The sequence below is a fragment of the Hydra vulgaris genome, chromosome 12, assembly GCF_038396675.1.
Source record: "Hydra vulgaris chromosome 12, alternate assembly HydraT2T_AEP".
NCBI classification, from domain to species: domain Eukaryota; kingdom Metazoa; phylum Cnidaria; class Hydrozoa; order Anthoathecata; family Hydridae; genus Hydra; species Hydra vulgaris.
The window spans coordinates 61102350-61129356 of record NC_088931.1 but is presented as its reverse complement, the minus strand read 5'-3'; the positions used below and the strand labels follow the sequence as shown (position 1 = coordinate 61129356).

Sequence of the window (27007 nt, the reverse complement as noted above, 5' to 3'; positions counted from 1 at the left end):
GTTTATATAATCACCTCTAAGTAAGTATACAACAAATAATAAGGGTAATTTATTTTTAAGGATCTATTTCTAGATGCAAAGTAGAAATGTAAAGTTAAATTTGAAAAAATTGAACAAAATACTACAATAGTTCAGAAAAAATTAATGTGAGTTATCAAAATAAAAATATGAAGCGTTAAAGTTGGTAATTTAAAAATGATGTCTGACCCAGATCGTATGGGAGAAAATAAAGGACCTCCTTCAAAGCGACCAAGAGCTGATTCACCACTGGAAACCCCAATTGCAGATCATTCAGGAGGTATGATAGTAGTTTAAGTTTATAAAATATATTATTTCGTGCTTACATAAGTTAAACAATACATTTTAAAAATATATTGAAATCTTGAAAAATCTGCTTTAAATTCATAGCCTAAATAAAAAACTGAAGGTTTGAAATAAGTAAAAAAAAGAAATGTTTCATAATAACAACAACGTATATAAAAATTAAATTAGTTAACAAAATTAAAATATTTAGTACAAATATAAACAATATAGTAGCATTTTATATATGTTTATAAAATATTGTTTTTATAACATGGTTAATGTAAAAGTAAAATTTTATATATTTAAAATATAGATATTTACTGATATTAAAACAATAAAATCTATTGGGTTAATCCAACAGGGTGCCAACCAAAAAAAACTAGTATTTTGATCGTCACCCTGGTGGCACAAAATTTTAACTCAAAGTTTCACTATAAAAAAAATAGAAACCAGGTCAATAAAAAATAGTTTACCTCATACACTTTTAGGTCAGCATTGCTAAATCTTGACTTTAATTCCGAGATATATATATATCTTTTGTAAACAAAGAAAATGAAACTTTTTGTGGTACTAATTGTTTCATGTCTAAAGGTATTCATCAGCTATGTAATACAAAACAAGAAGTTGTTTAAAAATATAAAGTTACAGAAGAGTTTGCTCCGTTGTTAAAATAAAACAAAATATATAAAAAAATTACTATTATTTTATTTTAATAGTAGAAGTTTGTATAAAAAAATATTTTTTTTGTATAGTTTTTTGTTTATTAAATATATTAACACAAGTTTTTCCTTTTTCATTTATATTTAATTATTCTTATGGCGTAATTTAAAATTAATGAAAGTTTTGTTCCCAATTATCTTATTGTTAATTGATAAAGTTTTTAACTTCTTTAAAATCCTTATTAGTTCATTATCTTGGTCAATAAAAAAGTCAGTCATTAAAAGATATTTGAACATAAGCAACTGACTCCTCATTAAAAAAATATACAAATGGAAAACTATTATGTTACATATTTAATTGTTTTAAGAAATGAACATTAAAGAAATATAATATTTTTTAAATAATAAATTTAATTTTCGTATGAAAATTTTTTTAATCATTATATTATTTTATCAATTTTTAAAATTGATGTGGTAATTGTAAATAGGTAATTTATTCAATTTTACTTTTAATAATGTAAATGTTAAAGTTAAGTTGAGTTGTGTTTAAAAAAAAAAAAAAGATTATATTTTTAAAATTTTAAAAAGATTATTTATTAGTAAAAAAAGATCATTATTTTTCAATTAAAAAAAATAATCTTTTTATTTAAACACATTGAAGTAAATAATTTAAACAAAATTCATGAAAAAATTATTTTTATTTTTAGATAAAAATTTATAGTTTAAAATTATAAAAAGATTAAAAACGAATTTTTTTTGGGAAAATATCACTTTTTAAAAAAATTTTATGCAAATGTTGATGATTGGAATAAATATTGGCTAACTCTGTGTTTGTTTTTCTGTCATTTTTTTATGCTAAATGTTTGCATGTCAATTTATCGAACTCTGTTTCTAAGTTTTATGCTAATCTTGTTTTTCTTAATTTTGAGGGATATTCTGACTGATCTATTTATATATACATATATATATACACAACCCTCGGAATTAGGAAAAATGAGGTCGGCAATAATTTGCTGACCTCAATCTTTTTGAGGTCGGCATTAGGTCGGCAAAAATTATTTGATACAAAGGTCTAACCATAAAGCATAGAAACAAGGTAGGCAATTTTTTGCCGATCTCAAATACTTTCAGGTTGGCATTGCCGAATGCCAACCCTAATTCCGAGGGTTGTATACATATATATATATATATATATATATATCTATATATATATATATATATATATATACACTTATATATATATATATATACACTTATATATATATATATACACATATATATATATATATATATATATATATATTTATTTATATATATATATATATAAATATATATATATATATATATATATATATATATATATATATATATATATATATATATATATATATATATATATATATATATATATATATAATAGGTTTATAGTTAAAATAGGTTTATAGTTTGCTCACAATTTTTTTTCCTGTTTTACTTTTTTTTGTTTTTAGGATTTTCGTATGAAAATATTCTCAATGATTTGCCAGATGATGTTATCATTAATAATAGTAGCAACGAGAATTCTTTATCAAATGGGAACGATCTTTTAAGTAGTTTGGAGTCTTATGATATCAACAATTCCAATGAGAACCTTATTTCAAACGGTCCAACGTCATTGCAAACAAATATGGAGAAGGGCGGTCTCCATAGTCTTCCATCTGGAATTCAAATGAATGTTTCTAAGGCTTTAGGAATGTTAAGTCCTCAACCTGGGATGAATATTTACTCTCAAATTATGCCACCGCAAGGACCAGTGAGTACTAGTGCCATGCCAACACCAGCTACTCCTATGTTAAATCCAGCATCATTGAGGTCTGGAAATATGATGCAAGCAAATGTTCCAATGTCTAGTACTTCTAACTCAATAATGAATTCTATTTCTCCTCAGTCTTCCTATACCAGTAATCCAATGCAGAATACTATGATGCAAAACAATACTCCTATTAGTTTAATGCAAGCTATGTCAACTAACTCTATTTATAATAATCAAATAAGTATGTCAAATTCAATGGCATCAAACATGAACTTGATGAACATGAATCAAAATTTCATGAATCAAGGATTTACAAACAATATGCACATGATGCAAAATAATAGATTGTATCAAAATAATTTGGCATCTGCTGGATTCAGAATGGGCATGAATCCTAAGATGCCTTCTATACAAAACAATTTTAATCCTATGGGTCAAATGATAAATAGTCCAATGAACAACATGGTTATGCCAGAAAATAGTTGTCAGGACACAATGATGATGACAAATAATATGGGAAATTCTGGGATGTTACCTATGCAAAGGATGGTAATTATTTTTTTGATTAAATGTTAAGTTAGGTTGTAATACTTATAGATATTTTTTGGTTAAATGTTAAATTAGGTTGACATACTTATATTTTGTTTTTCATATTAAAGCTATTTCATTTAGTTTTTATTGTTTTGAATTTTTTTATTCAAAGAAGCACTTTTTATTTTTATTTCAGCATTCTCAAATGCGTTTCGAAATGAATGCAAATATGAATGTCATGGCTAATAACCTACTTAATGGTCCAGGATTTCAACCAGGAATTCCTAATATGAGTGGAAATTCTATGGTATTAAATATGAATCGACCTCAGCTAAATCCAAATATCCTGGATGTACAAATGCAAAGAATGGCACCAATGAATGCTAACGATCCATCAATGCAAATGGTATTTTATTTTTGTAAAAACTTTAGATAAGTTTAAAAAATGGATTAAAACAGTTTTTCAAGTAATCTGATAAGTAAAAAAATGTAAACTTTAAATAAAAAAGTTCTGTACAAAAATACATTCATATTATTATTTTTTTTGTGTGTCTCGCAAATCACTACTTTATATTACATGAAAAACTTTATTAGTAGTATTAGGTTTAATATTTTAAATAAAGAAATGTGAAACCTAGAAACCTGTGTTGTTTCATGTTTATTATTTTAGTTTTTGTTATATAACAGTAAGTTAGTAATAACTAGTTGTTTAGCAATAAAATATTTTTCTGTTAGTATTACAATTACAGTTAAATTGTCAATATTAAATGGTAAATAACTGCCAATAATTCATGCGTAAGAGTTTTGAATTGTTTTAAATTAATTGGGCTTAAAATTTTATAAATTCTTAAATAAACACTGTATGTAATGTATAAGTATCAATATTTTTAAATGAAGTCAATAAATTCTGTCATTAAGATTTAATAGGTAAAAAAATACTATAATTACTATTTCTATGAGTTTTTAAATACTGAAAAACTAATTACTGGTTTAAGGATGACAAGTTAAACATACTCAAAATAACATTGGTATTAAAAAATATTATGGCAAGGATGGTTTGATTTTTTACTTGAAACAATCAGTTGTATGTACACTGACCCAAATAGCTTTTATTTGCTATCTTATCAGAAAAATCCGTTTTATTTATAACTTTTTTGTGGGGTTAGAGAATCTAAAGTTGGCTGTATGTATCAAGCAGATAGGAAATATGGAGTAGCTCTTTGTTAACTACAGAGAGTCTGGTTTTACATTAGCTGTCATATATATAAGGAATGTTGCTGATTAAAAATTTTCAAAATCAGCCCTGATGTTTTAAGACTAAACCCTTAAGTTTTAAGACTTCAGGATTTACAATACTTGTAATTTTAGATTGTAATCAAGCCTCATTAAAAACTAGACTAATGCAGTTATGTACATATGTAATTTTTGATGACAACTTTGGAAATTTGTACAGCTTATCTACCTTTAAAAGCTTCTCAGATAGTTCATTAAAATAACACTGCAATATGATTTAGACCTCTTGCCTAAAGCATTTTTTAAGAAAAAATTTAACTTTCTTTTATAGTTACCAAGGTTATAAAATTTTAATTTTAAATGTATTTATATCTCTAAGGTATATTAATATATAATTTTTATTGTATTTTTTAGAATCAACCTTTAAATCAACAACAAATGCAACAACCAGGAAATCCAAATGCACCAGTTTCTACTACGGCTGATCCAGAAAAGAAGCGGTTAATTCAGCAACAATTAGTTTTGTTGTTGCATGCTCATAAATGTCAGCGAAGAGAGCAACAAGCTCCTAATGGTGAATACAAGCCTTGTGACTTGCCACATTGTAGAACAATGAAAAGTGTGTTGAACCACATGACTGTTTGCAAGGCAGGCAAAGATTGTCAAGGTAAATATGTCTCTCTGTCTACACACACGAACACACACACACACACACACACACAGAGTTTTTTCCATTTAAAATTTAATGCACAAAAAAGTGCTGGCTGAATGGTTATTTTTTGGGAGTGTGTGTGTGTGTGTTAAGCTTTTAAAATCTTTTAATTTTGTTACATAAATTTTAACATAATAGTTATTTTAATGCTTATAAAAACCTGTACTTTTTATTACAGTTTAACTTGAGTTATATTATGTGGTATTAGTTTTTCCTCTACAGTTTTTCTAGTAAAAGTTGTTTATAAAATTACTCATAAATTTATCAAAAAATATATATAAATATAAATGAATCAAGTATGTATAATATTCAATGATAATTTAAATAAAATGGGTTTATTGTATACAATCATTGTTTTTGCGATTGATATTTTATAATAATTTAAATAAAATGAGTTTATTGAAAAACAATCATGTTTTAAAAGCATTTTACATAATATAAAAATACTTTTGAATTGAAAAAAATAATAATACACTTTAAAATACTTTTTATATTATGCTTTATAAATCGCAATATAAAAGATTTAAATTGCGTTTTTTACAAATTCAGCACTAATAAACAGCTTTCATTAGTCAACAACCGCCTCAAATAAGCAAAATTGCTGTTTTGACCTCCTAAAATGAGTTTTGACTGTCAAGGTTGATCCGTAAAAAAGTCTTAGTTTTAAAAAATAAGCATTTACAAGCAACCTGGATGTATTTTTTAAATAATAAATAATTATAACATATAAAATATTTTAGACAGAAATATTTTGAAAAATCATTTAAAATATTTTTATATTTTATAATAAGCTACTCTTAATTCATTTTGTTGGCGCGTATTTTATATGACGTAACCTATCTTTAGTTTCATTTCACAGTAAAATCAATGGTTGTCTTTTATATACTTGATTTGATAAAATAAAGTTTAATTTTATTCTTACTTTCTTGTTTTCTGTTGATTATAAACATTCGATGATTTTTTTTTTTTTTTTTAAATCTTTTAAACCTCTTGTATACTTTTATGTATAACTTTTTGTATTATGTAATTGTATTTATTTCCTACTAATTATACGCATGTTTAGCTTATTTGGATAAGGTGTAGACTTGTCCGTGGTTCTAGGCTAACCTCTTCTTAAATTTTTTTGTTTTTTTACACGCACAGAGCCGTTTGTTAAAAAGAAATGTGTCTCTGTTAAATTGTTAAGGATGAAAAATGAACAAGAAAAGAAAGGTAATATGAAACAATTAATGCTATGTGCAGACAGCATGGCCTAATTGAAGCTTAAAAACTATGTATATATATATTAGTGTCCCTTACATAGAAAATTCAATGAAAAGCTTAAAGCTTATGAATATAACACCTTATCCAAATGAGCTAGACATGCGTATACCTAGGATAAAATAAATATACTGATATAATACAAAAACTTATATATAAAAGTATGTGTGCATTACATAGACGTTTTCTTATAGGGACAATATATACTTGTTACATTAAAGTTATACAAATATATTTTACAAACAGATGACAATTTTATATTTTCGCTTTCCTCTTTAAAAAACCAAAACAACTAAAATATAGGAAAATCATTCTTTTTAATGTTTAAAACTGTTTTTCTTCTTTGCTTTGACTTACCGAATTTAGTTGCTAAAATTAACAACCACTCTGAAGAAACAAAAATAAAAACAGTACACAAATTATTTAAATTATTATTATTTTCAATTTAAGTTTATTTTAATTTCCTATTTTGTTATTTTTGCTTTCTTTATTTTTGAAACTTTTTTCAGCAACACATATAATAAAACTTGCAAACAGCAGTGACCAAGTTGTCTAAAATAAAATACTAATGCATGGACATACAAGACAAAAAGCCACACGTATTTCCTGGGAAGGCTTGTAACCTGTTTTGCAATATAAATAACTATAGTTGTCTTTTTTTTTTTCTTATTTTTTTTTTCTGAGTTATCAAGAAAACAATTAACATTAGTAGTTTTTAAAAACTTTGTTGTGAGTTTTTGTTAAAAAAAAAAAAAGCAATTATTTAATTTAAAAATGTCAAAAGTAATAGCATTAAGTATGTTTTTATTTACAAAGTTTAGTAAATGCTATAAAACAAAAATTAAAACGGACAAATTAAAACAGTTGACTGACAAATCTATGTTACCCGGTCAAATTGATCTTAGATTTTTATTTTGTGTGCTTCAAAATCAAGTTTTTTTCAGTTTTGTTTTTGTTTGTTTTTTAAGATAAAGATGTGTTTTTTTTTTAGTTTTTTTGTGCTTTTATTTTTTTAGTTGCGCACTGTGCCTCATCGCGTCAAATTATCTCTCATTGGAAGTTTTGTAATCGGACAGATTGCCCTGTTTGTCTACCATTAAAAAATGGACCTACTAGTAGAAGGCTGGGTGGAAATGAGCCAAGAGGTTGATTACATATTGCTTATTTTCAAATAAAGTTTTTTAAGTTTTTATGAAAAAATATTATATTTTCAGTTTTAATTTCAGATTCTAACAACGACAATGTAAATCGTGGAAATATACCACCAGGGTTAGTAGCATTATTTAACAATTTAATTTTAACAATATAATTAAAAAATGGATTTGTGGCTGATAATTCAATTTTAATTTTAAATTAGAACACAGACTAATCCATCTTCAACTAATGAAGACAGAGAAGCCTGGCATAAATCAGTTACACAAAGTCAACGCAATCATCTTGTAGAGAGACTGTATTAAATAGTTTTATTTTTTATATTATCTATATTTATCAATCAAACTTTAGTTGTTACGTTACATTTAAGTACAGTTATTTCAGCTCAAGTAAATTTAGTGCAATTAATGGTTTTGTTTATTAAGTAAAAAAAGTTATTTAGTAAATAATCTCCTAATAAATGTTTAAATAATTTCTTTTCTTTTTTTAATATTTTAGAGTGTCTGCTATTATACCAAAAGCCAGAAACGATCCTATGACTATGAAAAATAAACAAATGGAAAATCTTGTGCTCTATGCACAAAAAGTAGAAGATGATATGTACAGTACAGCAGCAAGCAAGGTATTTCTATATGTGTGTGTGTTTGTAAAACTCCTTAAATTCAGCATGCTAAAATCTATATATATTTTAAATACAAATTACAATATACATTAAATGTGGTTTGATAATTTTCTAATTATTAGTTTTATAAAGTTTTCCTAAATAAAAAAATAAAAAGATAATCTTGTCACTAAATACTAAAGTAAATTGTTAATAAACATTCTGATTGGCCTATAAAATACATTGCTATAATAAACATTTAAACTGTTTTAAAGCTGTTTGCAGTTGTAACTATTTCAAAGCAGGCTTTAACAGTAGACATTTTTCAAATATATATATTCAAATATATATATCAGTCTTCGTTTGAAATTTAATGCCATCGCACAAAAAAGCGCTGGCAGGATGGTCATTTTTAAGTTAGCCTGTGCAATATAAAAATTCATTTTTTTGTGCTACTTCAATTAAAATAAAAATAGCATAAAGAATGCTTTGAATAAATACTAGATCAAATAATTTTAAAAAAACTGGTTTAAAAAAAAGCCAATTTTTTAATAAAAGTTTTATTGCAATTTAAAACAAAATGCTTTTTATTTTTTTTTTGCAAGCGCTCTTTATGCGCTCGCCAAAGTTTTTGCGGGCATGTGGGCAAGCGCGAAAAGAATTGAGCGCAAAAGTGCTGGCCAAACAGAGAAAACTGATATATATATATATATTTGTTATGGTAAGGCGCTTGCTGCATAGAGGGTTTTAGATTTTTTTTCTCTTTCATTCAAACTTTCCTATTGAATGATTGTACAGCTTTATTCCATTAATTATATTCTGTTAAATGAATCAACTCTTTATATACAATTTTTTGCTGAGATACAGTTGACTTGATATTATTGTATCAAAGTAAAATTCATCCAATTTTCAGGTATATATATATATATATATATATATATATATATATATATATATATATATATATATATATATATATATATATATATATATTTATATTTATATTTATATATATGCATATATACCCTACCGTTCATAATTCTTCGAATGACATTTAATTTTCAAAAAAATGCTTTGATAAAAATCATAAAAATTCTAAAGTAGACAAAACTACATAAAAAATGGACTATCAATTACTTTAAACATTGGACCAACATGCTAAAGTTTTAAATTTTTGGTTCCAAGAGAAGATTGTTTGTCTTAAAATAAAATTATTGAATGTATGATAAAACACTGTGTATTATGGACTGTGGAACATGGTGGATGAAGTGTTAAGGTGTGCAGCTGTTTTAGTTGGAATGCCACAGGTGACATTATAATCAGAGGGAATAATAACAAAATAGTTCACTTGGACACTTTTAAAAAGTCATTTTATACCTTCGGAAAGTTGATTAATGGGAAGTCATTTATTATTTAAGAAGAAAATGACTTAAGCTTAAATCCAAAACATATTCTTCAAAACATATAAGTTTTTAAAAAATTTGTATAAGTTATTTGACTGAGTTCAAGAACAATCAAATATTGAATAAAATGATTTAGCCTCCCTTATCACCAGATATCTCTCTGATCGGATTTTAATGTGATAAATTAAAAGTAATATAAAAAATTTATACCTATCGATGCAAAAGATGTGGAAAAAACTTATTAGTTAGTGGTATAAAATTGACTTTGACAACTTATACAAGTTGTTAAATAGAATGCCAAGAATATGTATGGCGTTTATTATCACTAAGGGTGATTTAAAGGCAAGTTAATTATAAACTAATCAAATGGGACTTTGCATTAATTTTTATGTAAACTTAACAAATAGGAAGTTAACATATAACTCAGGTAGAATTTGTTTTCAGTTTATCTTGAAATAATATGTAAAACTTAGATATTTTTTATCAAAAAGTATGGCTATTCGAATAATTATGGGCTATAGTGTATATATATTTTATCAGTTAACCTATTGATGAGTTTTGTTTGATTTTTTCTTTTAGGAAGATTATTTTCATCTATTGGCTGAAAAAATATATAAAATCCAAAAAGACCTCGAAGAAAAACGTATGGAAAGGTTACGAAAAAACAGTTCAAATATGATTAACCCACAACAAGGTTTTTATTAAGTGATTCCTGATTTTTTTTTTTGATTTGCCTTCATTATTTTTATATAATTTAATTTTTTTTTTATGAACAATTTTAGCACAAAATCAAATGAATGGACCTAATAATATGATGAACCCTGCAAATATTAGTTTGCAACCTGTTTCAAATATGAATGTTCAGGTGTCTACAAACCTCAATATGGCATTTCAACAGCAACCTTCATCAAATGGACCTCAAAATCTTATTCAAAATAATGTCAATGTATCAGATTATCTTAGTAATAATGGAAATATGACAAATGGCATAAACTCATTTGATTTTTTTCAACAACCTAATATTCAGTCTTTACAACACATAAACAATCAGCCTAGTTCTATGATGACCAATATGAATCCAAAAGGAATGCAAAGGAGTATGAATGCGATGGGTCAACGTCAGCGTGCAAATGTACGTTATTTTTTTAAACCTCTATTTAAAACAAAATTTTGTAAACTAAAATTATTTTTATTATTACAATTATATTTATATTATTCAATGTGTTATTTAAAAGTTATTTTAAAGTTCAAGTATAGTTCTCAAAGCTGTAAGCAAGCTAAATGGTGCATTAAGCATAATGTAAAGCTGGCTACTCCCCTTCCCTAAAAAAGATGCATTAAAGGGATCCCAAAGTGCCGAGACAAGTGTTTATTTTAAAGAGAATGATTTAAAAAAATGCTTGAGCAGAATTTTTTTAAGTAAAACAAAATAATAAATGTATACCAACAAAAACAAACTTTGTTGTTTTACTCGAAGCTTGCCATCTCCAAAGTAGCAATTCTCTCGGAGTCTTTAAAATATATGCCGCAATATACAGACTTAATAATTTATTCAAGCGCGTTTAATTCCAAAGAGTTTTAGTAAATTCGTCATTGAAGAATTTCGATAAATCTTAAAAAAAAATTTTGTTAGCAAGTTATAGATTTTTTTTCCATTAGAGATTATTAAAGAATTTGTTTAGTTACTTATCATTATGTAAAAGTTTTTTTTTTAATCATAAATTACTATAGAATTTTTTTTAAAATTACTATTATTTTGTTATTTTTATGAAGTTCGCATTAAAAATAATAATAAAATATTTCAGACATTTTAGGCTTGTTTATTGCTGTAAATTAATTTTGTGTTATATTTATTGTTATTAAATTATTATCATCCGTATAAAGGTTCTTTTAAAAAACTTATTTTGTATTTTTTAACCTTATAAAAGTATACGACATATAAATTAGGAAATATTAAATGTTTTTTAACGCGCGCTTCAACACAATAACATTTTTAATCCCCATCTGTCTTAAATTATTGCCATAAAACATTATTTATTACTTTAATTAATAAAAAGCTGTCTGTTTCATGATCTGTTATGCATTGATGATTTTTTTTTTTTTTAAAAAAACTTTTTTTACTTTACATAGCCATTATGTACAAAAAAGTTTATGTTTGTTATTATTATTATTATTAATACTGCGCACATCAGTTTATACTTTAAAGAATGTTACTCAATTTGTAATACCTGCAGCAATATTTATTTCCTTTATTTCAACCCAACAAAGACATTCTTTTTCAAGTGGCATAGTTTTACAATATCCATATTTACACCATTGTTCAGCGCCAACACTTAAACGGCTTAACTTTGACGTTTTAGCAATATCAAAATACGTTTTAGCAATATCAAAATTTAAATTTTCATAGCTGATACGATTTTCAACTATTTTGTTTCTTTTATCCGTACTGGTTTTTTTGTCTTTTTTTTGATCCGGTATGGAGTTGCCAACATTTTAATCGTTTAGTTATCAAAATCCACTTGCAAAATACAAAATTACCTTTATATTTATATGCAAATCATCAAAATTTATCAATTTCCACTAAATTGACATAATTAATAATAATTTTTTCTAATAAATTAAAGAATTTGGCTATTATCTCTAATAAATGATGTTGTTAACCAAAATTATTTATTAATTAAAAATTTTTTAATTTTTAAAATGTCATTTCGATAGGAGAGTAAAAACGTCATAGCAATAAACGGCTCAGATAAACTAAAAAAAAGTTCCCATTATTTACATAAAAAGAAAAAAAGATTCAGAATATATAATAAGGTAATCAACGACTTTTATATATTTATTTTATTTAAGAGTGTAATATAAAAATCTTAATTTTATTTGGTTCTCATGCTCTATAAAAAAATATTCTTATGTTTTTACTTACTAACTTTTACTTACTTAATAGCTTACTACAAAATTTTAGGAAAGTCATACGATTGATAATAAACTCTATTTTAAAAAACAAATAAAACAACAAAAAATATTGATTTAAAAAAAGTTCTACAACATCGTCAATTATAAAATATAAAAATCTTAATTTTATTTGGTTCTCACGCTCTATAAAAAAATATTCTTTTGTTTAGCTTACTATAAAATTTATAAGAAAGTCATACGATTGATAATATACGCTATTTAAAAAAAAATAAAACAACAAATAATATTGATTCGAAAAAAAAATTCTACAATGGCGTCATTTACTAAAACTCTTTGGAATTAAACGCGCTTGAATTAATTTATAAAGTCTGTAGATTGTGGCGTATATTTTAAAGACTCCGAGAGAATTGCTTCTTTGGAGATGGCGAGCTTCGAGTAAAACAACAAAGTTTGTTTTTGTTGGTATACATTTATTATTTTGTTTTACTTAAAAAAATTCTGCTCAAATATTTTTTTTTTATCATTCTTTTTAAAATAAACACAACTTGTCTCTGCACTTTGGGATCCCTTTAACATATTTATATTTGAAGAAATTTAAAATTTTTGATATTTTGGATGCATCTAAAAAAATAAAAGAAGGAGTTTGCTTTGTCTTCTTTTTTATTTTGAAAATGTAACTTGACTATAAAATATTTCTAAAATTTGTATGGATGATTGTATATTTTTAAAATTATTTGCTACTGATATAAACTAAGCTAAACTGTATGTTTTTTTGTTTTTGTTTGTGTACTTTCAGAAGGAAAACAGCTTGTTACCAATTTAAAGGTGGTAGCCTAATTTACCACTACCTTGCTACAGCCCTGATTGTTCTACAAAATATTTTTAGTAAAAACAAATTTAAATATTCTTTTTTTTTTTAATCTCATTAGCTTTCTTCGTTTCAAAATGCAGCACTTAACAACCAGCAAATGCAAGCAATGCAGCAGCAGATTCCCCAACAGCAATTATTTTATCAACAAAATCTTCAACTGCAACAACAAATGAATTTACTCCAACAAAAAAACCAAATGTTGCCTCAACAACAGCAACAGATGCTTCAAAATACTTTGACACCTCCTCCTTCAGCACTAGGATCAAACCAAGTAAAGATGGAAGTTAGTGGTAGTCCTCAGCTTCAACCTCAACAATCGTCAAATAACCAAAATCTTTTGATAAGTAATTGTGGTGATGCTTCACCTAATGTACGAACTATTAAAAAAGAAGTAAGTTTTGATAACAGCCCTATGAATGTAAAAATTGAAAATGTTTCCTCGCCAATGAATGTTGAGACAGAAAATGTAGCAACATCTATCTCTGAAATTAAGCCTGTTATCAAGACAGAACTTTCCACTACTCCATGTTCAATTGGACAAAAATCTTCTCAACAAATAGCATCAAATACCAATCCTGTAGCTTTAGTTAAACAAGAAGCTTTACCTAGTCCTTCATCAACAACTCCTGATGAACGTACAAAATCACATAAAGGTATTTTATTTATTTTTAACATTTTCATATCTAACACCCCTGTTTACAGATATTTCAGTAACCAAATGATACTTTAAATCAATTTAATGCAAATCTAATTATGTAAAATTAATGTGTTATTTTTATAATTCTAATTATGCAAAAGTTAATGCATATATTAGGGTGGAGCATAAAACATCTAAGCTTTCCTAAAAAACTATAAAGAGTTTTCTGGTTTTTTATTATACACAAATAAAATTTCTAAAAATTACACATTTGGTTGGTCAAAAGGGGTCCAAAAAGTTTTATTGTGTGTGTATAAAGTAGGCAGGGGGCAGGATCATACTTTTATATATAGAAAAAGTCAACAAAATGTGAAAGTATGACTACAAAAAACATTAACCATAAAATATAAAATTAATATTGCTTGAAAAAAACCAAAACAAAAATAACATTTCCATTAGAAAGTATATTGTAAAGAATTAATAAGTTTAAAAAAAATTATTAAAAAATTAAAATTTATAAAAAGAATTTTTATATATTTTAGAAAATAACATAAATGAAAATTAATTTTAGTCCATTAGAAAAAAATATGTTCCTCTTTTTGTTGCAAAATCTTGTTGTAAGAGTTTTGTTCATTCATTATTATCATAATAAAATAATTGCTATAAGTCATTACAGTTTTCTTCTGCACTGAATGCAACAATTGCTTCCCGACAGTTCTACAAGGATTGATATTTTTTTATTTCTGAGCAATCTATTTTATGACAAATACTATAAAGTAATAAAGTATAAATAAAATTGTATGGAGTATTTAAGATAACTTACATGTAGTATTTAAGATGTAATATTGTCTAAATTTTAAATTTTATTTCGCACTTCCTAATATAATAATTAAAGGTACACCATCGGTCTTGAAACTCAGATTTAAGATTTTGTAGTTGTTAAAATATCAATTCTAAAGTAGTATAGGGGGTTCTTTAAGTAGTATAGGGGGCTTTTAACAAGTTTCTTTGATTTTCAAAGCAATCTAAACCTTGTTAATTAAATGATACGGTATTTCTAAATTATATCTAAAACTAAGTGAGGCGCTATCACTAAGTACAATCACTTAGAAAATGTATGGTATTTAAATAAAAGAATTGCTATTATTTGCTTTCTAATAAATGTTTAGCTCTAGGTGAGTTGCAATTAGCTCATATTTTTATGAGCAAAGTATTTTTAACTTTATTCTGAAATACCTATTGGTGCATTCCGAAATATTTATATCATTAAATTATAACAGTTTCTAAAATATTTATTTTCTCGTTATACTTTATAATATTTATTATAAAGTATAACGAGAAAAATTAAAGATCTTAATGGGAAAATTTTTCTTTAATAAGTTAAAAATTGTAATTTTTAACTAATTAAATAAAAATTTAAAAAAATGTCTCTGGGTTTCTTTTTGTAAGTTTCTGTGTAAAAAGTGAAATTGGTCAGCACTTGATTTAAACTTTTTTTCTGATTTAAAATCAATAAGTGTGATTTTAAAAAATTAAAGTGAGCAGAATATTTAAGCACATTGCAGATATTCTTTAGCGGTTAGGTCTACACAATACTTTAGTTTCTTACGTACTAAAATTTTTTAAATAATCGACTCAAGTGCATTTTTTTAGGAGATCAAAATTAAAAAAGAAAAAACTTCTTTTTTTGTAATGAATCACTTCTACACAAAGTTATTTACTAAACTTACAGGGTAGGGTCTGTCAAATATTCTTTTAGTATTATGCTTATTTTAGTATGGACTGTTGAAGAGCTAACAGAAAATTTGCTTCCATTATTCGATAAAGTTTATAATATTCAACCTGAATCTGGGCCTTTCCGAAAACCAGTCAATCCAGAGATTCTTCATATACCTGTAATTTTTGCTTTATAAATACTTAGTTTTTTTTGTCTATATGTTTGAAGTATATAATTTATAGTATAAGTATAATTGTTTATATAATTTTGTATTTTTAAAGGATTATTTCACTATTGTCAAAAATCCAATGGACTTATCTTCAATTAAAAAGAAGTTAGAAGAAGGTGGTTACAAAGATCCCTGGGGTGTAAGTTTTATAAGATAATGATGGTTTTCATATTATCAGTGATTTCATTTTTGATACATATATTTATAATTGTATCTATTACAAATTAAAATGTTGTTTTGATAATAAGTTGACACTTATTTTTTTTTATTATCTTTTTAGTTTTGTGATGACATGAGGTTAATGTTTGAAAATGCTTGGTTATACAATAAAAAGACAACTAAAGTTTTTCGTTATTGTACTAAAGTATATATATATATATTTTTTTTTTTTTACTTTATTTTGTTGAGTTTAATTTTTTTTATAAATCCTAGCTTGTTGTATTGATTTCAATGTGGTATACAAACTAATATATTATGTTAAAAAAATTTAATATCAATTTTTAGCTTTCAGAAACATTTGAAGCAGACATTGAACCAATTATGAAAAAACTTGGATATTGTTGTGGAAGAAAGGTAGTTTTACTAAATTAAAATAATTTACACAAAGAATCGTTATCTTTTTTTGTTTAAGCCAAAAGTTTTGTTGATTTAAATTACTTTTCTTTCAGTATGTTTTTAACCCACAAGTCTTATATTGTTATGGAAAAAATCTTTGTTCAATCCCAAGAGATACCCCTTATTATTCATATCAAAACAGGTAAGTCATTTTCTTAACTTTTTTTTTTGAAATTTTGTGTTTAGCAGTAATCAGTAAGTTTTTTTTTTTTTTTCACCAAAGATGAATATAGAAACATAAGCCTAAATATGGTTTGTAGTGTCATTAAATTTCTTTTTATTTTATTTTTCTATACATTGACATGAACTTTTTTAAACTATCGCAAAATCATTTTAATTGAGAATTAGCTCAAAAAATGTAGTGTTATTATGTACAAATGTTATAGGATGCTTATTTTATATATATATATATATATATATATATATATATATATATATATATATATATATATATATATATATATATATATATATTATTTTAAACAGGTATCACTATTGTGAAAGATGTTTTAAAGAATTTGAAGGAGAATCTATTGATTTAGGCGAAGATTCAGGTTTAAGGACAAGGTTATTTGTGTTATACTTTAAGTATTTTTTTGTTGTCAAGTAAATTTGTTTGTTATGTAGTGGTAGTCAGTGTTGGGGTCAAATACATTTGATTAAATACAATTATGTTAATTCTAGATTTCCAAACTAATACTTTTGTTCTTAGTTTTAAGAAACACTTTGAAAAAATCTCTAAAATATTTTTACTTAAAAAAGCAACAAAAAAGACTCTGTTGCCAATATTGTTGCTGTATTTTACAAAAAAAAAATGCTTCTTTCAATAATTTAAATGTATTATAATTATTTAAAATATTTAAGTTTTAAAGATAAAAAAGTTTGTTACAACAACATCAACAAAAAAACAAAGAATTTCTTGTTGTTTTTTCAAAAAAATTGTCAGTCAACCCTTAACATCGATGAACTAAAGTTAAACATAACAGAATCTGAGAGTGATCTTGGAGTAATCTTATCAAGCAACATGAAATGGAAAATTTATGAAATAAAATGCGTAGGCAAATCCAACTAAATGTTGGGTTGGATTAGAAAATGCTTCGTTTTTTAGACTTTAGACTTCAGAGAATACTTTATGTTTCTTTTGTGCGACCACTGTTAGAGTTTACAGTACCAGTTTGATAAGGTTGAAATAGCTTCATTAGAAAGAGTCCAACATTGTGCAACTCTATTAATACCATCACTTAAAAAAATCAACTATGAGAATAATCTAAAAGCTCTTGATTACCTTGACAAAAAGGAGACAAAGGATACATGATTCAACTTTTAAACATTAAAACCATTAAATTCTTTAACGTTATTAACGATTTGGAAACAATCATAGAAATTAGTTTTCAACAAACTCAAACCAGAGGTCACCATTTAAATATGTCAAAGAAATCAATAAGCAAGCATTTCTTGAAAACCTTTTATTTAATAGATCAGTCTATTTATGAAATAGCTTGCCAAGTGAGTTGGTTAACTCACAATCAGTTAACAGTTTTAAATCAGGTCTTGATTGCTGGATGAGCAACAATTAAGCAAATCGGCTATCATAGTGTGTTAATACAACACTCACTGGCTCATACCAGTTATAGCAGTTACTAATACTAACCTAATTTATGAAACTATAAATACACTTCAATCAAATATGTATTTGATGCCAACCCTGGTGATTGTAAAGTTTAAACAGTTTTTATTTTTATTAATGTTTGTAGCACTTGAATGAAATTTATTTTAAATGATAAATGATGAGTTATAAAATTTATTTTGAGAAAATTGAAGTTTACAAGTACAAAAAATTATATTTTAGCATTATTAATAAAAATGAATTTGAAAAGTTGAAAAATGATCACTTGGATTTGGAACCGTAAGTAAAAGTTTATCAATATTTTATTTTAATGCCAATATGAATTAATTATTGGCAAATTATTCTTAAAAATAATTTCCCTTGTAAGAATTATTCTTAAGAATAATAACTCTAGTAAAAAAAATAGCTTAGCGAAGTTTTAGGATGTTTTCTTCCCAATTTTTCTAATCTAAGATCTTAACCTGGGACTAATTTTTGTTTAGTTGCATTCATTGTTATGAAAAAAAACTTTTTTTAGTGCTAAAATATGGTTATAAATAGGGATGTACCGGAATTCTTTTCTAGTCGAAATTCCGGCGGGAATTTATGACTTTTAGGTCATTCCTAAAAGTTAGTGGAGAGTTTTTAAACATTAGAAATTTTAATATATATGTATGTATGTATATATATATATATATATATATATATATATATATATATATATATATATATATATATATATATATATATACATATATATATTATAGGTTATAAATATATATTATGTAGCCACAATGCTGAGATGCAGGCTTTCACTTTCAATCTTGAAGGTAAAAAACTACATAAATATAAATTTCATTCCGACCGGAATTTTTTCAACAATACCGGTAAATCCGGTTTTGGCCGGAATTCAAAATTTCCAATCTGGTACACCCCTAGTTATAACCTAATAATTTAATGTAATATAATTCTAATGTATTGAAACCAAGATCAGATTTTTTTTCTTTTTCTTAATCTGCATGTCTCTGTGTACAATTTACAGTTTTTTAAGAAGTAAAATAATTTAAGAAATTTAAAATAAATTAAAAAATTTAAGAAAGAAAAAAATTCTTCTATAAGAAACGTCATAATAGTTTTTTTACCTTCTCTCATTATTTAATAATTTTTCCCTGTAAGTCAGGGGTTTTTCCCGGTCGCCCTGCAGGTGACTGAAACAGTTTTTGTTTCTCATTTGAGTCATCCGCTATGATAATCAGTAGTCTGGTATAATAGTTTTTTCGGTATTTTTTCTTAGGTGAAGATACTGAAGAAAAAAATTTAAACATTTGACTACTAAAATACATCTAATAAGAAACCGTTTAATTAAAAGTAAATTAATTAATAAAAAAAAGTAAAATGTTATAACCTGTTAAAAAATATTGTTAAGTAATTTTAGTTACAAAGAGATATTCGTAAAGAGATAACCATAAATACAAATTTTAAAGATTGTCATTTTTGTTGCAGTCGATATTTGTTTTGTTTCTTTTTTTTCTTTTCTTTTTTTTTGTGTCAGTCTAAACAAAGGTTTCATTAAGTGAAGCATAAAAGTTTAAAGCCAAAATCGCAAAGAAATGTTTTATTTAAAAAAAAAATTCTATTATTCTCTCTCAATCTTCAATCAAATTTAATTTAGTTGAATGTTTAAAACACATTTTTAATGTTTTAAACATTTTTCATTATGCTTCTTTTTTTTTTAGAAAAAAAAGAATTTCCACATGCATTCTAATAATTGCATTCTAGTAATGATTTTTCATGTGCATCTTAATGTTCTTTATTATGTTAATTTTGTTTGACAAAGTTAATATAAAAATATATTTTACTTTGCGTAAATTTTTGAATGATTCAAAATGCGACTATAAGAGTTAAAAAATGATGCATTAGCATATGGAATTGAAAGAAAATGAATTTTAAAACTCATTTTAAATTGAGAAGAAACATGCTTCAAAATGCAACAACGTTTAAAAAAACAGTGCAGTCGCACTTCGAAACATTAAATGGCTTGTCAGCTTCTTTTTATTAAGTTTAGTACAATTATATAACGCACCGTAGTGTATTCATTATTAAATAAAATGTATACTACTTTATATGCTTTTTAAAGTTTTCTTCATAGGTCAAAATATGGTTTTATTAATAAACACACTTTTGTAAGTAACAAACTGTCTGGTTGTCCTGCCAGGATACTGACAGGCATTTTTTTCAAATTTCAGTCACCCTTGGAGAAAATGAGTTGTCCCGTGCCACTGCATGACCGTTAGGGTATACCCTTATCAATAAGCATTATTGCTTTATTATTTTTGTGAGTAAAATTTTAGCTAAAAATAAAATGAATAAGCCCTTAGCCTTTGGCCAAATATTGCTTTTCAAAAAGTTTATCACCTTATTCCTTATTTTGTGGATATAAATATGTACAAATATTTCTTTTGCTAATTAGTGCTGTAGCTTTTCACAAACTGCATGTTTTTCAAGTTAATTTGAGTTTTTTTATTGTAACTTTTTTTATTTGCTTAATTTTTATTTAAATTAGGAAGCAACTTTTTTTTAATTACATGTGTCTATTTTGTTTAAATAATGTATTTTAAATAAACTATTTTTTAAATAACACCATATTTTATTTTAAATAACACCTGAATGTGTTATGTAAATTAAACATGTAGTTTAATTAAACATGTGCTTTTCTTTACCTGTGTTTAACTAAAAAATTTAATTAAACATGTACTTTCCTTTATCTGTGTTTAACTAAAAAATTACGCATAATACATTAGGGTTAATACTTTTGTGACCTTTTGTTAAATTCATTTTAATAATTAATGCTTAACTAAAAAAATACACATAATACATTAGGTATTATACAACTTATGAGACCTTTTATTAAATTTCTTTAAATAATTATCTTTGCATTAGTATCTTTTTGTTTTCTATATTAAATGTTAAATTAACTCTGTATTAGTTGATATCGAACAAAAACAATCTTAAAACTTGATGCTCTGTATATATATGTATTTCTTTGCTTCTAATAACATTCTGGTGGGAACCCATGTTGCATTTTTCAGTTTGAACTATTAAAGTTAATTTCACTAATAATTATAAGCTTGTTTCATTTTTTTTTTTAAACATTTTTATTTGCCATTAAAATATATTTGCTGTTTTGTTTTTATATTTTTGTTTAAAATTTTTTTGTTTTTATAGTTTAAAATATTTGAAACTTGATTAAAATTTAGATTTGTAACTTGTGTTGAATGCGGTAGAAAAATGCATCAAGTATGTGTTCTTCACTTGGACATCATATATGAAAATGGGTAAGTAGCATTCTATACATGTTTTTAAAATGTTTTGAAATTGTGCGTTGAATAGTTTGATTAAACTGATGTTTTAGTTATATTTGCCCTACTTGTCGAGAAGAAAAAAAACTTGGAAACAGAGTAGAAAATCGCTACAGTGCGCGCAATTTGCCGCAATCTAAATTGGCTGAGCATATAGAGAATCGTGTAAACAACTTTTTAAAAACTCAAGTTACTGATGAGTCACCTGGTTATATTCATATCCGAATAGTCAGTAGTGTTGAAAAGGTTGTTGAAGTTCGACAAGGAATGAGATCCAGGTTTTAATGATATCTGTTTACAATTTTTGAAATGTCATAAAGTTAATCCCCAGTTCTAAATGTTTTTAAACTGTTTAAATTACAGATATGGTAATGAATTTCCAGAAAAATTTCCATACCGAGCACGAGCATTGTTTGCTTTTGAAGAAATAGATGGTGTTGATGTTTGCTTTTTTGGTATGCATACACAGGAGTTTGGTTCTGACTGCCCTGAGCCTAATAGAAATCGTATTTACTTGTCTTATTTAGACAGTGTTCATTTTTTTCGCCCACCTCATTTACGCACAAGTGTGTACCATGAAATCTTAATTGGATACTTCGATTTTTGCAAAAATAGGGGGTAAGATTTTTTATAGAGTTGATAGTTAAATCCCTTAAAATATAAATTTTATGAAAAATAAAGTGGTGTTTTGTTTTGTTTTATTTAAAAGAAAATGACGAAAAAACTATTATTAAATGTTTTCATACTAAATAAAAAATATTGTGAATTTAATGTTTAGCTATCAATTGAAGAGTTTTCTAATTTGAAATTATGGTATTTGCTTCTAATAATAGATTTATTGATTTAATTTATTGCTTATGTGATTTTTGGTACCTTTTAAACAGTTGTAAGCTATAAGTTTATCATTGTAGGATAAACTTATGGCTAGACTAATTATTTCAAAAATAGAAGTTTTTTTTATTTTTAATTTATTTAATATTTATAAAAATATGAAAAAATGTATTTAAATCTCTTTAGTAATATCAACAAGGAACTTGTCAAAAATAAAAAAGAAGGAAACATAGTGTTCCATTTCATTATATTGTTTATTTTATGCAGTTTGAATTTAATTGTGTGTGTGCATTTTTGAAAACATTAAATTTGAAAAACAATGTATTATTTTTTAATAACAATATAATTTTAATTACTTAATATTTATTTAGAAAAATTTGAAAACCAAATTTTATCATTATTTCTGTATCTTGTTTTAATGTCTTATTAGTTGTATAGTTGAATGGTTCTTCTGTGAATCATCTTTGTATGCTGATATCTAATCATCTCCTCCTTATGCTATGCATACCTAAACTAGCTTATTCTTTAGACACACTCTACTAGATGCGTTCTATGTTCTTAACCTCTACTCTAACCTCTTTATAACCTTCATAATTCTACTAGATGCGTTCTATATAACCTTCATAATTCATAGTTTTATTTCTTGTCTGAGACTATACACTTTTGTTCTAGCTTTTTAAATTTTTTTCTTATAATTTTTTCTTTTCTACAGTTTTTTTTTAACGCTTTCTTTCCATTTACACACATATGCTACAAAATTGTAATGCACAAAACTCTTTGCTTTAATTCTGCAAAACTCTCAGTCTCTGTCTTCTTTTTTTTATTGCTGTTGTGACATCTTTATAACTGTTGTTAACCATTTTTATAATTATATATTTGTTTTATTTTTATAAAAAAGTAACAATTCTCTATGTAATAATTAATATTTGGTAAACAAATGTTTTGGTAAACTTTGTTTATTAGTTCAAAAAAAATAAGCTTTTACAAATATATTATTAAAGGTGATTATTTTTTTGCATGCTGATCTAATTTTTTTAGAATTTAGACAAACAAATTTTAATTTTTTTTTTCTATATTTGATGATTAAAGAATTTTTTTTTTTTTTCTTGAGAGATTTAGTGTCAAATTTTTTCTTTATTTAATTTTTTTTAAGTTATTCGATGTATTTATATTTTAGATTTCATTATGGTCATATATGGTCATGCCCTCCTAGTGAAGGTGATGACTACATATTTCATTGTCATCCAGTAGAACAAAAAATTCCAAAACACAAACGTCTTGTTGAGTGGTACAAAGTCATGTTAAATAAAGCATGTGAAGATGGTGTAATGGCTGGCTATAAGGTAAAATTTTAGTTAATATTACAAATAACAAATGTAATGATAAAATGACAAGTTTTTTACAAATAAAAATATATCACAAATACTTCACAAATTAACAAATACCCCCAAGATTCTAACAAGCAAGGTTAAAACATTTTTTTCAGGATATGTTTACTCAAGCAATCGAAGATGAAATTACTTCGCCTACTCAAATACCATATTTTGAAGGAGACTATTGGCCAAATGCAATTGAAGAGAGTATTCGTGAAATTAGCCAAGAAGAAGAAGAGCGACGTAAAACAGAAGCTATGCAAGCTGCTGCGCAGTTGGGTACTGAAAATTGTGAAGAAAATGCTGTTTATGAAATGGTATTTTTTTAAATTTCAGTGAATAATTATTTTAATTAAAATGTTATATCAATATTTGATGTAATGTTGACCTGTAAACTTAATTTTTTAGCAGGTAGCATTATCCACTGGTAAAAAAGCTAAAGGTAGTAACAAAAGAGCTAATAAAAAAACTAGTAAAAAAAGTAAACTAAATAAAACACCAGCTAAAAAAACTGTACCTAATGCTATGGGTGCATCTGAATTATCTCAAAGAGTTTTTACTACAATGGAAAAGTTCAAAGAGGTACACTATAGTTGATTTTTTTTTTTATTATTATTATTATTATAATTATTATAAATATAATTAGTAGTAGTAGCTTTTAAACTACAGATATCCACATCTAAGCTCCATATATTTTTTATAGATTTTCTTTGTTCTGCATCTTCACAGCCCTGCAAATATGCCCACCAAAAAAATTGAAGATCCAGATCCTGTTATGTCTTGTGATATAATGGATGGTAGAGATGCTTTTCTGACTTTATCAAGAGAAAGGCATTGGGAGTTCTCAACTCTTCGCAGGGCAAAGTTTTCTACTCTGGCTATGCTTGTAGAGCTCCATAATCAAGGCTCTGATCGCTTTGTTTATAGTTGTAATTTATGTAAAGGACAGATTATTAATAGATATCATTGTACTGTTTGTGAGGTTTGTTGTTTTAAAGTTAGTTTTATATACATAATTAAAATAATATAGAAATCTCTTTAATAATATATTGCATTAATAGAAATTATTTAAAACAAAAATGCTTGGTTTAGGATTATGATTTATGTATTGAATGCTATAATCAAAAAGGCCACGAACATAAAATGGAAAAACTTGGATTAGATATTGAAAGTGAGACACCAAATCTTACAAAAACTCCTAGTAGTGCGCAAGAAGCTCGTCGGCAATCTATTGAGTTATGTATAAAATCTCTTGAGCATGCGACAGATTGTTTGGATAAAAATTGTAAATCGTCAAGCTGCGTAAAAATGAAAAAAGTTGTTTCACATGCTAAAAGTTGTAAGCGAAAAACTAATCATGGTTGTCCAATTTGCAAACAGCTTATTGCACTTTGTTGTTATCATGCAAAATCATGCAAGAAACCCCAATGTACAGTACCATATTGTCAGCATATTAAAGCTAAGATGAAACAACAGCAGCTTCAGCAAAAAGTCCACCAACAGCAAGTACTTCGGCGTCGAATTGAAGCAATGAGAATGAGTCAAAATCCTCCAATACAAGGTAGTATACAATTACCTACTCGTATGCCTCAGAGACAGACTCCTCCTAACGATATTCAAAAAACAATTGTTCCTATAACAAGTGTTCCTCCAAATGTTTTAATTCAACAACAAATGTCAAATCCTAATGTTCAATTCCCAATAGATAAATCAAATGGAATAAATGCTAATATTGCTATAATGAACAACTCAAATAATAGGTTTTTTGGCCAGCCGGTTCAAACAAATATGCTCAATCAGACCAGAATTAATCCATGGCAACAACAACAGCAGCATAGTCTAGGAGCACAATTCAATGGTTTTAATGGAATGCCAGTACAGACTAATATAAATACATCTGTTAATCCATCTCAAAATCTTCATTTAGAACAGTTTAGGAATGTTATGTGTGTAGGCAATGGTGTAAATATGAAATCAAATCAAATATTTGACTATATACAATCTCATAAAGTGAGAAATAATAATTTTATGCCAAATGTGAATAATCAATCTTTGACTAATCAAAATAATTTAAACCAAGTATGGAACATGCACAATAAGCGCATGCAACAAAACTTACAGCAGCAGCAGCAACTTCAACAACGTAGAATGCCAATGAATATGAATATAATGAATTCAGGATCTGTGTTTCCTCAACAGTCCAATCCTCGCATTTTAAGTAGACAATTTTCACAGGAGATGCTTCCTCCTGTAGGTGGTATAATAAATAATCAATCTTCGCCTCAAATGATGGGTGGTCGAATAACCCCTGGATCTCAAATGATGTCTCCTCAAAACAGTATTATGTCTCCGCCTTTACCTATGAAACCAAATCCTTCACCTCGACTATGTATGTCCCCGTCACATACAATGCGTGTTCCTTCTCCTCATTCTGTAAATTCTCCTCAACACATACCGTTTTCTCCTCAGCACCAGCATCAGTCCTTAACTTCTCCTATGCATCAAATCATATCTCCAGCACAATTGAACTCTATTGACTCATTACAACAATCAACCTCTGTTCTTTCAGACAGAGGGGATGGTATGACACCCCATATGCAGAATACCTCAGATATAAATGGAGGAGAGACTGATGTTGATGATTTTCCTGACCCTCTTCTGAAATTTGTTTCACAGCTCTGATATATGATATTCTATTCGAGTGCGTGCTTGGCTGCCCATATTGTTGCTTTTGGTAGTATAAAAAGACTCGAGTGAAGATTATTTATTTTCAACTATTTATTACTAGCAACAGCTACTATTGCATAACAAGAGTAAATATGGTGTTGCTGTTTAAGATTCTGCCCATAAATATTTGTAACACCTCTTTACATATTGGAATTGCATTTTTGAATTGATGGGCACTCAAGAGCCAAATTTTAATATGTGCTATTTTTAAAATATATATTATTGATTAAAAAGCAAAGGATTTGTCCCTTAGCTTTGTAGAAAGTTGAATGAATAAATTTGTATTATAGACTGCTTATGAAAGATAGCTTCGTTTTGGTAATAATAATATTATATTTACTATACTGGTGAATTCAACCATTTTTGTATTGATGCGAAAAAAATTTTAGTCCTAGTTTTAGCAACTTTATTTGCCAATTATTTTTCATATTCTGATAGGTGTTTCCTAAGATTTTTCTTTTTTACTACCTGTACTAATGGTAG

General features: G+C 25.9%; 1 protein-coding gene across 1 annotated transcript; it reads left to right on the top strand.

Moving 5' to 3' along the window:
- LOC100203474 (histone acetyltransferase p300) lies at nt 1-26849 on the top strand. Its single transcript, XM_065813974.1, has 26 exons — nt 1-298; nt 2453-3303; nt 3482-3691; nt 4933-5185; nt 7507-7635; nt 7717-7759; nt 7848-7940; nt 8141-8264; nt 10226-10340; nt 10429-10778; nt 13489-14083; nt 15844-15962; nt 16066-16152; nt 16294-16377; nt 16518-16586; nt 16682-16770; nt 17115-17195; nt 18478-18534; nt 21492-21569; nt 21647-21871; nt 21957-22211; nt 23602-23767; nt 23911-24114; nt 24206-24379; nt 24501-24779; nt 24890-26849. Exons 1-26 carry the CDS (start codon nt 196-198, stop codon nt 26477-26479), a joined length of 6423 nt encoding a protein of 2140 aa, XP_065670046.1. The 5' UTR covers nt 1-195; the 3' UTR covers nt 26480-26849.
- Nucleotides 26850-27007: the final 158 nt, after the last annotated feature.